This window comes from Mya arenaria, chromosome 6, assembly GCF_026914265.1.
Source record: "Mya arenaria isolate MELC-2E11 chromosome 6, ASM2691426v1".
NCBI classification, from domain to species: domain Eukaryota; kingdom Metazoa; phylum Mollusca; class Bivalvia; order Myida; family Myidae; genus Mya; species Mya arenaria.
In genome coordinates, this window is record NC_069127.1 from 59,888,237 (window position 1) to 59,901,676 (window position 13,440).

General features: G+C 33.5%; 1 protein-coding gene across 8 annotated transcripts in view; it reads left to right on the forward strand.

The window, feature by feature from the left end:
- Nucleotides 1–13,440, forward strand: part of LOC128238446 (dystrophin-like) — a 198,707-nt gene that overhangs the window by 81,700 nt on the left and 103,567 nt on the right. For 7 of the 8 annotated variants that reach the window (XM_052954371.1, XM_052954368.1, XM_052954370.1 and 4 more), the window contains 2 exons: nt 195–332; nt 1,311–1,479. In XM_052954371.1, the coding sequence (XP_052810331.1) occupies nt 195–332; nt 1,311–1,479 (307 nt within the window). The remainder of the gene's footprint in view (nt 1–194; nt 333–1,310; nt 1,480–13,440) is intronic. The other variant, XM_052954369.1, reaches the window with a different exon arrangement.

Genomic DNA, 13,440 nt, shown 5'->3' on the forward strand with positions numbered 1-13,440 from the left:
ATAATTTTTATTCAAGTGTTGATAAGGATAAAAATAACTAAAACCAGATTATTTCTTACCATATACTGAACATTTTTTTTTTGAAGGCTTACTTAAAGAAGACTTGTTCACCTAAAACAAGATAACCCTTATTGTTCATTTCTTTTTGAATGCATATATTAATAATTCATTTAATATTTTTTTCCTTCTTTCAGCATCTTGACGAGAATATTCAAAACATGAGTGGGAAAGTTGAAAACCTGATAAGCCAAGGTGAGGTGTTGTCAAGGCAACTTGAAGACGATGATCCTTCAGAAAGTCTCCGAATTCAGGCTGAAGTTGAAACCCTGAAGGTAAGCTTATTGTAATATAGATGGTATTTGTTTATTTGAGTGAGATATCAATCTTATTTCATTGAGGGAGCACAGAAAGACGTATTCTTGCAGATAGCTCAGCCATGTGTGATTTTTCTGTGTTCACAATATGAATTCTGATCATTATCTTACTGAATCAATCATTTCTTCTTTTTATTTTATGCTAAGACCTTATTTGAAATGACATTTAAAAAAAAAGCCTGTTAACTGTTTTTGTGACCTTGTTTCATTCAGGAAGTCACAGACATCATTCATATTTTTATGCCCCGAAGATGAGCATATTAAAATTACACCATCCGTCCATCTGTCCGTCTGTGCCTGTGTCCGGCTAAACTTCTCAAGTCCGGGCTGTAACTTTCTCTTGTATTGAAAAGTTTTAAAATAACATGTGTTTGGCATATAAAGATGATGTGTCTCGTACAAGACCTGTGCTCCTACCTTTAAGTTTTAGGTTACACTTAGTGTTTGAATACTATGGAATGCTGCATATAAGGACATAAGAGTATATGTGGTCATGTCCGAGTTGGAACTTTCTCATGTATGGACAGATTTTAAAATAACTTGCCACATGTGTTTCACATACAGAGAAGATGTGTCGTGAGCAAGATCCATGTCCCTACCTCTAAGGTCAAGGTCACACTTAGTGTTTTAATACTATGAAATCCGGCAAATTAGACATAGAGTATAGGTGGTCGTGTCCAGGCTGTAACTTTTAATGTATGGACAGATTTTAAAATAACTTGACACATGTATTTGACATACCAAAACGGTTTGTCAAAAGAATTGTATAAAGGCACATCTGATGGCAGAGGTTTGAATCCCACCATGAAACTGTGACATACAGAACCTCAAAAATGTGCATTTTATATTTTATAAGCAAGAATGTGGACTTGTAACATAGGTTACAGCAGAGGAAATGTGTTCAAATTTGGTATTGTACCTAAATTACTTTCACAGGATGTATGGGAGACATTGAAATCACACACGGAACGAAAGCGTAAACTCCTCGTCGTGATTTTCCCACAGTGGTCCACCTTCGAAAAAACTGCACGAGACCTCGAAATGAACCTTGATGCGATGGAAACCAACATCAAAGTCGCGAATATCAACAAAGAAATTCATAAGGTACATTAGTTTAAAATGATTGAATATTTTTAAAGAGCTTAGCGTAACTAAATATTGTAATCAAATTGCTTGTGCTTATGTTTAAAGGGTAAAAAAAACACTTATTGTCAAAAATGTGTTATAAGTCACTGACTGTAATGACAATATTGGCTACATTGTTCAGGAGGACGTTGAAGTTAATTGTGTGAGCAATGTTGTAAATATAAATCATGTTAAAGTCAGGGAAAAGTCAGAGAATTGTTAAATTGGACAGGGAAATTTGGTATTGGGCAGGGAGAAGTCAGGGAAAATTCAAGGAATTATGATTTGTGGGAACCCTGAATTGAATGCTGCGGAAGTAACCTTGCAGAACCATAGATTTTAAATATCCATGGTAAGTATCTAATTGCAATCTTTGAGGTCAATTTTTAACATCTGTGACCTCTCTAAGATTAAGCAGCAATGGACTGATTGTTCAGAACTTTGTTAAAGTTAGCAACCATGTTAACATCATCGTTGTTAACTTTCAAATCTTTACTGCTCTGAAAGCTTAATGGATACACTTGTTATCTGCTGTATTTCTAACAAGACTTGAGCCAACTGTTAAGGTATGCTTGTTTATATTTGAATATAAAAGTGCATCCTAAAAAAAAATCACGATTTAAAGTTAAAAACGATGCTGTTAACCACAGTGTTAACTTTTACAAACTTTTGAATACTTGACCGAACGTCAATTACACTGCTGTTAACTTTCATGAAGTTCTGAACAATCTATCATGATTGCATGTTTAAAAAATGGCATCCGGGATAATAACGGTGGAAAAATGATTTTCAATTTCATACTCGCTCCCTATAGGAGGTATGTATATTTCGATGTTGTAAATGAAATAGATTTAAACTAGATGTACTACCTTAGTTATCATGTATGGTCACACTTCAACTTTGTTTCTGTTTGAAGTTTTGCACCCTTTCAAATTGTTTTTGATGCTACTCCTACACCACATTTTTTTCTTGCAAAAACTAACCTAGTGTCTAGCATGAATTTTAGTTGGGTGGTATGAAAATAACGTCATTACAAAACTCACATTACACTTTAATTATGAAATAAGGCACTTCCCGTTACTGTAATCACTAAATTCCATATATATCTATTATTTTGTCTTAAATGATTAACAAAGTAATTAAAGTAAAAACAGAAATTTGCTTCCAAAATAATCAATGATGAAGGTTTACTACCAAAATAACCATGCATGAAGGTAACGTACTATGTTAAAGAAGTAAAAAATCAACAGCAATTTTTAGCTTGTCTGTTTTTCAAGGGAAAAAAAACATTTAAGGTATAGACCTATATCCTTGATGCCATTGAAAGTGGCGGCGGCAGCATGGTTGAGCAAATGCTTCAATGTTGTCTGTAACTTGTAATGTGTACATAATTACCGGTATGTATTATCATAAAACTTGGTACACCTGTTCACCATAGAAATATGCATGTATGTAGAAAGACCCATAACTCTTGCTGAACCTTTATTGAGTTATGCCCCTTGATCAGTAGAGAAATTCAGAGGAGTGTTAGCGTCATTTATAATTGTGGTTCTCTTGTAAAACAGACATTTAGTATTCATAATATATTATTATGTAGATTGTGCATGTCCCCAGGGGTAGTGAGAATACAGAGCATGCCTTGTAATTAAACAATCACAGACATTAATAAATCAAGAACGTTTATGATTTCTGTCAGCACTAAAGGTATGCCAGAAATTGCTGTAAAGTTGTGCTTTTTCCCAATAGTCTATTTCATGGATTTCAGATTTCGATTTTTTGCCTGAAATTGCTGGACATTTGTGCTCTTTCACAATAGTCTCCTTCATGGATATTAAGTTATAATTCCAGTAATTGCTGTAAACTTGTGTTCTTTCCCAATAGTCTATTTCATGGATATCGATTTATGCCAGAAATTGCTGTAAACTTGTGCTATTTCCAAATTGTCTTTTTCACCTATATATAAATTATTGTCAGTAAACGTGTAAGATTTTGATCTTTCCAAATAGTCTTTTTTCGCAACTATTGATTTATGTCTGAAATTGCTTTAAATGTTTGCTCTTTCCCAAAAGTCTTTTTCATGGATATCGATTTATGTCAGTAAGTGAAGAAATTTTACCTGGGCTGAAGTTTTGTCAAATAAAAGCATTGGCACACTGTTTTTGATGAGCAGGTGGTGATGAGAATATGAAACACATTTCTCCCTGGCCTTAACTCAGTTCTCCTGAAATCTTACTACAGGTAACTCTTACTCTGGCCTCGAACTCATAATCAATCTACATACCAGCCATATTTGTTGTCATAAAATGGACATATTTTATCCCAATGATTGATCCAAAACAAAACAGAAGCAATTTTTCTGCTGTTGTTACCATGGCAACATAATTTGATACAGGTGAATTAAGATGGTTGTTATCCAGAATAACCTGTTCTGATGAATGTTTAATTGAAGCCAACCTAACTCCATTAGTTAATCTTCTTATACCTAGTTAGTGGTAATTTTATGAGTATTATAAGAAATTGAGTGAAAGTGAGTCTAATTTATCTACAGCTTGTAAATATAAGATGAAAGGTGATAACCCTTTTTATACCCGTGGTCGAAAATAGCACAAGTTGGCAAGCCCTGCACTCGTAAAATGTCTTTTGGGCTTGCTCAAATTCTGAATTTTATAAAGCAGGGCTTGTTCAAAAATTTGATGCCAAGCAAAAGAATTAAAATTCGAGCTTGTTCATCCAAAAGTCTAGTTTTGATGACTGTTATACTCATGTAGTAATAAAATTTGAAGTGAAAACAAACTACAATCAATATTACTTTGATCATATTTCTGTTCTTTCACTGAATAATATTTTTAGTTGTATCGTATTTACTATGAATATTCTTAAAAAATAGTAATGTGCAATACTTATTAGGACAGTTTTAAACTCTGAAGAAAAAAATTCAAAATTAATCAAAATTTAACAAAAAAAATAAATAAGTCTGATGAAAATTATTAATAATCTCAGTCCTTACGAGATGTTTTTCAATATTATTAAAAAAAATGATAAAAAAATATTATACAATCATGACTGTGTGCCCTTTAATTAAAACAAGTGCTGTCCAGGGCTTTTTCTATAGTACCCACGGGTCCAACTATCGGACCCATTCCCAAAGCAAAATATAAGATATTTTTCCCAATCTTCAGAAAAAAATCCCAATCAAAAAAAAAATGTAAAAATGTAAAATTTCCCAATTTCGGCATTTTAACGACGCAAAATTTCCCAAAATGCAGTCTGCGAAATAACTTTTCAGATGAACTTGCCCTTTCGGGCATCTCCCTGGCAATTTTAACTTGCCCGGACCAATTTTCACTTGCCCGAATAAATTTCAAATAAAATATAAGCAAAGATCACATCAGAATTGTCTTTGAAACGCTTGCATCGGACTGGTTTAAATCAAGCGTCCAATCGGCTTTCAATTTTATACGCATAGTTATAAGCGTCTATTGATTCGGACTGCGGAGTAAGTGTACCAGTCGATACAGACCGCGTAAAACGTCATCAAATTTAGCGACTTTTACAAAGTCGAGTAATACGTCATCAAATTTAGAGTATTTACTTTGTTTGTTGATTTTCGGATAAACGATTTCGTTCTCTTTTTTCACTTGCCCGATCGGGCAAGCAAATACGATTTTTTACTTGCCCGGCGGGATTTTTACTTGCCCCGGGCATCGGGCACATGGGTTATTTCGCAGACTGAAAATGTCTAGAGTCTTTTTCCCAAATTGGGCAGAAAAAGCCCTGCTGTCGTAATGCATTTAAGGCGGCATCAAACTTACCATTGGTATTGAATAATTTCATTTAGGTTTGACATATAGTGACTTATACTCTGTATATAGGAAGAGAGTATGAAGACCTTATTTGGCATTGCGTTTGGGGCCCCTAAAGTCAAGGTTACTGATACTAAAAATTGAAACACGGTTGGTATTGAATAATGAAGTTAGGGTTGACATATTGCAACAAAATTTTGTACATAGGAACAGTTTATGGAGACTTTTCATGGGGTTATTTTTTGGGCCCTTAAAGTCAAGGTTTAAACTGTTACTTTAAATAGAACAATGGTTTATTTTGAAGTACTTAAGATGGGGTTGACATATTGCCATTAAATTTGGTATATAGGGAGAGGGTATGGAGACCCTTCATGGTATTGTGTTTGGGTCCCCTAGGGTCAAGGTCAATGTCACTGTTAAATAAAATAAAACAAAACAGTTGTTACTTAAGTTAGGTTGACATATTGCAACCAAACTTGATATATAGGAAGAGTTTATGGAGACCTTTCATGGGATTGCATTTGGGGCCATTGGGTCAAGGCCAAGGTCATTGTTACTTCAAATAGAAAATTGGTTGGAACTGATTAACTTTAGTATGGGTTGACAAATTGCAACCAAACTTAGTATATAGGAAGAATTTATGGAGACCTTTCATGTGATAAATGTGTTTAGGACCATAAGAGTCAAGGTCAAGGTCAAGGTCACTTTTTTTGAAAAAAGTGGTTGAAACTAAAAAGCTTTAGTTTAAAGTGTTGACATATATATTGTGACCAATATTGGTGTATAGAAAGAGTTTAATGAAGGACTTTCATAGAATTGCTTTTTGGGCCACTATAGGGACATGGTAAAAGTCACTGTTACCTAAAATAGTTGAAACTGAATCGAACAAAGTAGGATGAAGTTCTTTAGTCAACTATTGAAATCTGGTTTTCATCGATCTATTGCTGACCTTTCTTGTTCACTTATATAATATCTTGTCCAAGGTAATGTGCTATTTCAGGATCTTTTATTTTTCACCTGAATCTGGTTTTTTAGGAAATAAAAGAGCTTACTAATTATCTGCTGATCAATTTTACAGGCCGGAAAATTGTTTTTAGACTTTCATTGCTTGAGATTAGAAGAGATGAATTATTACTCTGAAGACAGGTCTGATTTCTCTTGGTTGTTTTTTACCATAAAGTTTTTTGGCAGACGTTTTGCACAAATAGTGTAAGTGTTTATGCTCATGTCTCTGCCAATAGAATCGCAGTACAGATTCTGTATTAATCATTTAGAATGTTTTCTGATAAAAATGACTGCCAAAGTTCCATTGAGTCACTCACCGATTTTATCAAGTGGATCATTCAGAAATTTTGCACAAACACACCCTCTAGTATAGAAAAACTTGTTTGTGAGACCACATAAATAGTTATTATTTATTTTTGCTTTACTAAGTAAATCAAATCGGCAGACAGTCTGCCGCTGAGCAAGTGCCGATTGAATAGCTGAGTAATAAAGAAAAAATTAAACAGCAACGATAATGAAATTCTGAGGTGTTGTTATATAAGAAAAAAAGCATGCAATGTCACATGAGTTTCGCTTCTTTCTTGTCAATAATTGAAAGGATAATCTGTTTCAAGAATTGTCAGCATAAATCCCTTTGTAATGCTCTTGAATCTTTTGAAATTACAAATAAGTTCTCTAGTTTACCTGTGATGTATCGTCCCCTTACTGTAAAGGCATTTATTTTCCCAAGGATTTATTTTCTGCAGAATGACAGATATCTTGGCGTTGGGGAATTTGCAGGACTTCTAATGTTATATTTTCCTCTAAATTTCCATGAAATTTGTTCAGAAAAAAAACCTGCTGCTGCATTCATGAGCAGATTTAGAGCAGGGTGCATACTGCTATAATGTTGGCACGTTATACTCCCAAATCCTATGCCCCATAATATTGTTTAATATCGGCAATCAGACATACCTGTAGCAGGTCAAATAATTTGGGCGAAAGGATTTGCTTTTGTCAGCTAGTATAGCTCATTCATTTTTTTTTTCAAATTAGACAAAATGACAAGCAACTGCAGGCAAGCATTTATGGAATTAATACCACAGCAAAAAATGATGATTTAGCGGTAACTGTATATTGAAACAGCTGCACAATCTGCAGTTACACTTCATGTGATTTATTAGTTTTTTGTGTAAGAATGTATTTTTAGAAACTGCAAGTAAATTGAAACATCTTTCTGGAACTTTTAGCACTGACAGACAATTATGTAGCAATCTGTCAGTAGTTGATTCCATTGGCTTAGATCTGCATTCTGCATTTTGTTAAAATTAATGTTTTCAGCATTTTTACATAAAATATATGTTTTTATAGTCGTTTGACATTTTGTTTTACTTCTTCTGCTTGGGTGAGGGTACATACTGTAATAGTTCTGCATCAGTTTATTTTTTTAAGAAATAAAAGAAATACAAAAGTCTGGAATGACGTTGCCACAACCTTGCAGTAACATGTAACTGTCGAGATATTTGCACAATTTTTGAAAAACATATTAGAAATACAAATACATAATTATTATGATTTAACAGATTTTGAAAGTCTTATCACTCTGGCTCATGCATTTTATTGTTGAGTTATGTCCCTTGGTGAAAGGGGAGAAATGACATTACCCATGTGTGTATCATTCAAGGCCCATTACTCTGTCTTATGGATATAATTGTTGAGTTAATGCCCTTGGTTGACTGGAAAAATGACAATACCCATGTGTGTGGTATACAGGACCCATCACTGGCTCATATATATAATTGTTGAGTTATGTCCCTTGGTAAACTTGTTAAAATGACAATACCTATGTGTGTGGTATACAGGACCCATCACTCTGGCTCATGTTGTTTTATTGTGGAGTTATGTCCCTTGCTAAACTGGTAAAAATGACAATACCCATGTGTGTAGCATACAGGACCTATCACTCTGGTTCATGAATATAATTGTGGAGTGATGTCCCTTGTTAAACTGGTATAAATGAAAATACCCATGTGTGTAGCATACAGGACCTATCACTCTGGCTCATGTATATAATTGTTGAGTTATGTACCTTGCTAAGCTGGTAGAAATGAAAATACCCATGTGTGTATCATACAGGACCTTTCACTCTGGTTCATGGATATAATTTTTGAGTTATGTCCCTTGGAAAACGGGGAAAATGACAATACCCATGGGTGTAGCATACAGGACCCATCACTCTGGTTCATGTATATAATTGTTGAGTTATGTCCTTTGGTATATTGGTAAAAAAATCACAAGAACCTCGCAGATGATAGCTGTTGAAGCAAATTCAAATGTTCCTAGTTCACCCTGAGTTATGGCCCTTGCGTGAAATATTCTAGCATATCCTCATTGTAATAAGACAAAAAAATCTTCCTATACTCTGATAATATGAAGCTTTAAGGAAATTGAGCCCCAAATACAAAGCTAGTTTTCTGATACTCTGCTCCTTTAACCTTAATATAAAATTTTGATGCCTGGTGACCCAATACAATTTTAGCATCATTTGAAAAAATATTTATTTGCTTATTACAACTATGTTAAATAATAGACCGAAAGTAAAGAATACAATAAAATATTACATAATAATAATGGTATAACTTATGTACATGTTGCAAGTCCTATCACCCTGGTTCGCGATTGTATTTTGCTTGTTACTTTAGCTTAAATTGGATGTCCATTTTTGTAAATGAAATATGATGCAATCTTTGAAGATTAAAAAATCTTATTTGATGTATAATTTTCGGGTAATTTTTTATACATTCTTTTCCAGCACAAAAAACTATATTAAAAGATGTGAACATAATATTTGGTCACGACAATGAGGCATACAAAATTAACAAATTTGTTGATAAGACTAATCTTAAACTTACAAAAAAATGAGTTTAGATGCTTCAAAGTAACAAAAAGCCTGCAAAATATTAAGGCAATGTGTAACATAAAGCAAGAATATTATGCAGAAATATGCTTACAAGTTCTTGTTATGGCTTATTTTACATATGGAACACATCGTATGTAAAAAACTTTTTAAGTAGGTATGCTGTTAATAAATTAACAAGCATTTTTTTTTCTGTTATCTCTATGAACAAAGCATTCCTGGTTTAACTATAAACATTTTGTTTTGTTAGAAGTGTAAAGGTGTTAGTTTTTTGTTTTGTTTTTAAATCTTTTTTTACAAGGGAGATAATTTTTGTAAGAGCTAAGGGAAAAACTGTAGTGTGGAATAATGAGCTGAATTTTTTTTTAGATTTCTGTGAATACATTTATTACCAATGTTCCTGGATTATTAAAAGTTATTATAGATATAAATTGCGTATGTTTGTGAAAGAAGGATTGCCTGCCAATTTAACCTCTTCATTTGGAGGTAGATGAATACTCTCCAATACTCTTTAGTATGGAGGAAGCCATAGTATGGAAGGGGACTTCCTTTGGACAGGATATTAAACCTTCAAATACATTTGTCCTTCATAATAAAGCTTCTTTAGAATTCTTTCATCTTTTATTAGCTGTTATTTCTGCTGCATGCTAAATTAAAACATACAAATTTTGCAGTAGAAAATGATATATTAACATGTAAATGTATCGTTGTTTTTGTAATCAATAAAAGTTATATAAGTTTCATAGATTTTGAATCATAGAAATTTTATGTAAAGTTCAAAATAACAATTGCTTTATGTTCTTCAAATGATTCTGAGTTATTTCTAAATCAGTATTTAATTTAGATAAAAATATGTTAGTTTTATCATAGCATTACCCAATAAACCATTTTTGTTATGATAATGTACTTGAAGGTTTTATTAAATGTTCTACAAAGAATAGACAGTTTTATAATAAGTGTTTGAAGGAACACTGTATAACTCTGAAGACAATTGTTGGCTGTACACGTCAGAATTAACGTTGGTGCCAAGTGGGATATATAACTACCTGCCTGCGTTAAATGCCTGTGTTCCTTTGCATTAACACATTGCTTGGCCAGAGGAAGGGGGGAATAGTGTCATGAAAAGTGTCGTCTGCTACTCATGTATTCAAAGTGCTCTTCTGTGAAAAATGGTGCCTTTTAAATGCTGAAAAATTTTTAGTTTGTGGATTACAATAATTTGAGTTTTATTGTGCTGCTAGTGGTCTCGTTGACATTTTAGTCGACACCGAATATTGTTATTATTGAAGGAGGTTGATTTCGAACATTAATTGCATAAAATATTTCGTACTCTTTACAGAGGTAATTGGAATAATAAGAAATCAGGATATTTTGAATGGAATTCACATCTGGAACAAGGTGCAATGGGTGTTTATTGGTTAAGATATAGACATTATGAATGATTGGAACATGCATTGAAGTATATAGATTGTCTTCTTATAGGACCGTTTGATTGATGGCTTTACCATTGATGTTTGGAAATGGCTCACCTTAGAAATCGACAGGGTTGCGTTCTTTTTCCAAAACGTAAAGTGATTTCACAGTCATCCTGATAAATGCTTTCCGCCCTGTCAATGGGTATACATCAAAGCCTAATTATGACAAAAATGTTTCAAATGTTTTCCAAGCCAATGTCAGTTTCGAAAGTTTTTTGAAAATTAGCTAATTATCGTAAAATTATTTGTAAATGAAACCTGGTTTAAGAATTAGGAAATTGTCTTTTTCGGCGATTTTTTTTAGTTCATGATTGATGGATTGTCATTCTCCTAGGAAACTTTGTATTACATACAGGTGAAAAAAAAATGGTTGTGGTACATTTTGTATCAGCTTATTATTGTTGTGCATAATGATCAGGAAAAAAATAACGAAAGTGTTGCGAGGCGTGTTCAAATGAATCAAATAAGAAATTGAATAGCATGCAACATGTGCAAAAAACAGGATTTATCAGAGAAAAAAAGGGAAGATCAGGAAATTGCAGAAATCTGGAAATTCCCAACGTCCTTTGAGAGTTTATTCAGGTTTCGTTAATTGATTTAGTGACAGTGCACTGCACAAGGAATTGCAAATAGTTTTGGAAAGAAAAAACAGGTTGATGTAAATATCGGAAAGTAACGTGAGGTCCTGATTTGTTAGAATGAGCTGTTAATTGTATAAAGTTAAATTCAGGTGTGATGTGGATAAACTTTCAGTTTACATTGAATAAGTCTGTGAAAGAAAGACAGTGTTTTACGGAATTGAAAATACAAAAATATTGTATGCAATAATTTAATGATAAAGTATTTTTTTTGTGAATGGCAAAATAAATTTTATCATGAGTGTTAAATTTCCAGTTTAAAAAATTGAAAGGAATTTTTTTAATAGGGTTTGACTAGAATGACTTGTTCATTTGTAGTGATACTCATCACCAATGTAGGAACATTATCAAATATCACAAGTTGATTTCACAGTCATGTTGTATATTATGTACAAGAATTACATGAATTATGACCTCATGTATATCTAGGTGTTTATTAGAACTAAAATGCTACAACAATGGAGATACTGTGTTGGTTTGCTGATATAAACTGACTTAGCGAGCCCCTGAAGCTCATTGACTTTAAGATTCATTCCTGGGCAAATGTTACCTACCCAAGGGACACTATATTGCCCAAATTATTTGGGTCTATACAAAGTTAATCAGAGCTCTTGAAGTATGTGTTCCTCCAATTAACATTTTAAATGGTCACCTAAAGTGATCTTGAACAAATGGATTTTTGACCTCAAATTGTGAGTCACATTGTCTTGTGATTGGTTGGTTGGCACACAAGAACATTGGTTGGCTGGCACAGAAGACATTGGTTGGTTGGCACTTGTTTCCTGCCACCTTTGGGGCATTAATAAGCCATTTTGCACTTCTGATTGGTTGGCTGTGGCGTCCCCACCCCCAAAACCGGTGTAAAAATGGGTGGGGTCGGGGAGGAGCTGGTTTCCCTGGTGTCGGCCTTGACCCTTCTTCTGACCTTGCTGTTTCTCTGCATTATGGCGGGAATACTTGGCTTTGGTATTTTTGTACTAAGGAATGTAAGTATTGGGATTGAATATTTGCATGAATAATTAGATATGATAAAAACATTATAATATTTAATTGTTTTATTTCATGTTGATTAGATAACACTAAACCATGGTCACAAATTGTTAGGATGACGTGTCATTGACCTTACATTTGTGAAAAAATTCAAAAGAAAAAGTAAAAGATATTCTCATAGCCTTGCATGGTGTTGTTGTTGTTGTTGTCTGCGGGGGCAGCAGGGTTGGCGTGCAAAACAATTAATATTGGCAATTATACAAAAGCTTTAAAACATCAAAGATATTCATATGCATTTTAGTACAAATGTTATGTATGATTCGAGTACTTTTTAGATATTCATATGCATTTTAGCACAAATGTTATAGATGATACGAGTACTTTTTAAAGAGTACTCAGAACTCACTAGGGTGGTATATGCTCTGTACAAACTTAAGACTGTGAAAGTCATACAGTACAACTAGACTCTCGTAATCATTAAATAATATTTGTGACACAAGATTTATGTGGGAAATTGAAGGAGTATTTGGTATGCATGTGGGAGGGTTAGAGAGGGACTCCTAGGGATTTGCCTGGGGTGTGTGTGTGTGGGGGGGGGGGGGGGGGGCAGGGGGTAAGTTTAGTACACTCTCATTTAATAAAAAAAAGATAACTAGGCATTGTCTAATGCTGTAAATTCATTATCCTAAAAATAAATGCATTTTAGAATGTTTCTACAATCCTGAAAATGCCAAACCAACCTCTTGGATCTGTTGTAAGCACCATATGATAGATGGAAGCCATGCATGAATTAATTAAACCCTTGAGGAAAACAAGGAAATGCTCACTGGAAAAAGATTTATTAAGGTGTTTCATCCATCACCAGTTCATGAATTTCTGTTGATACTGTAAATTGTGTTTATTGTGTGTGGTCCTATTTTCACAATTCATGTTTAAGCCACAGTTACTTGGTATTTGGACTGCATTTTTGTCCAGTCGAGCTACCTGATTCGAGCGATTGGTCCCTAGGTTGATCTCTTGGGCTGAGAATCATAAAAAAAATGTGTTTTAGTACTCTATGATACACATTATAAACAAATAATCCACTTTTGGTCGTTAATATTACATATTAAATATTTTAAAATTTCATACAAT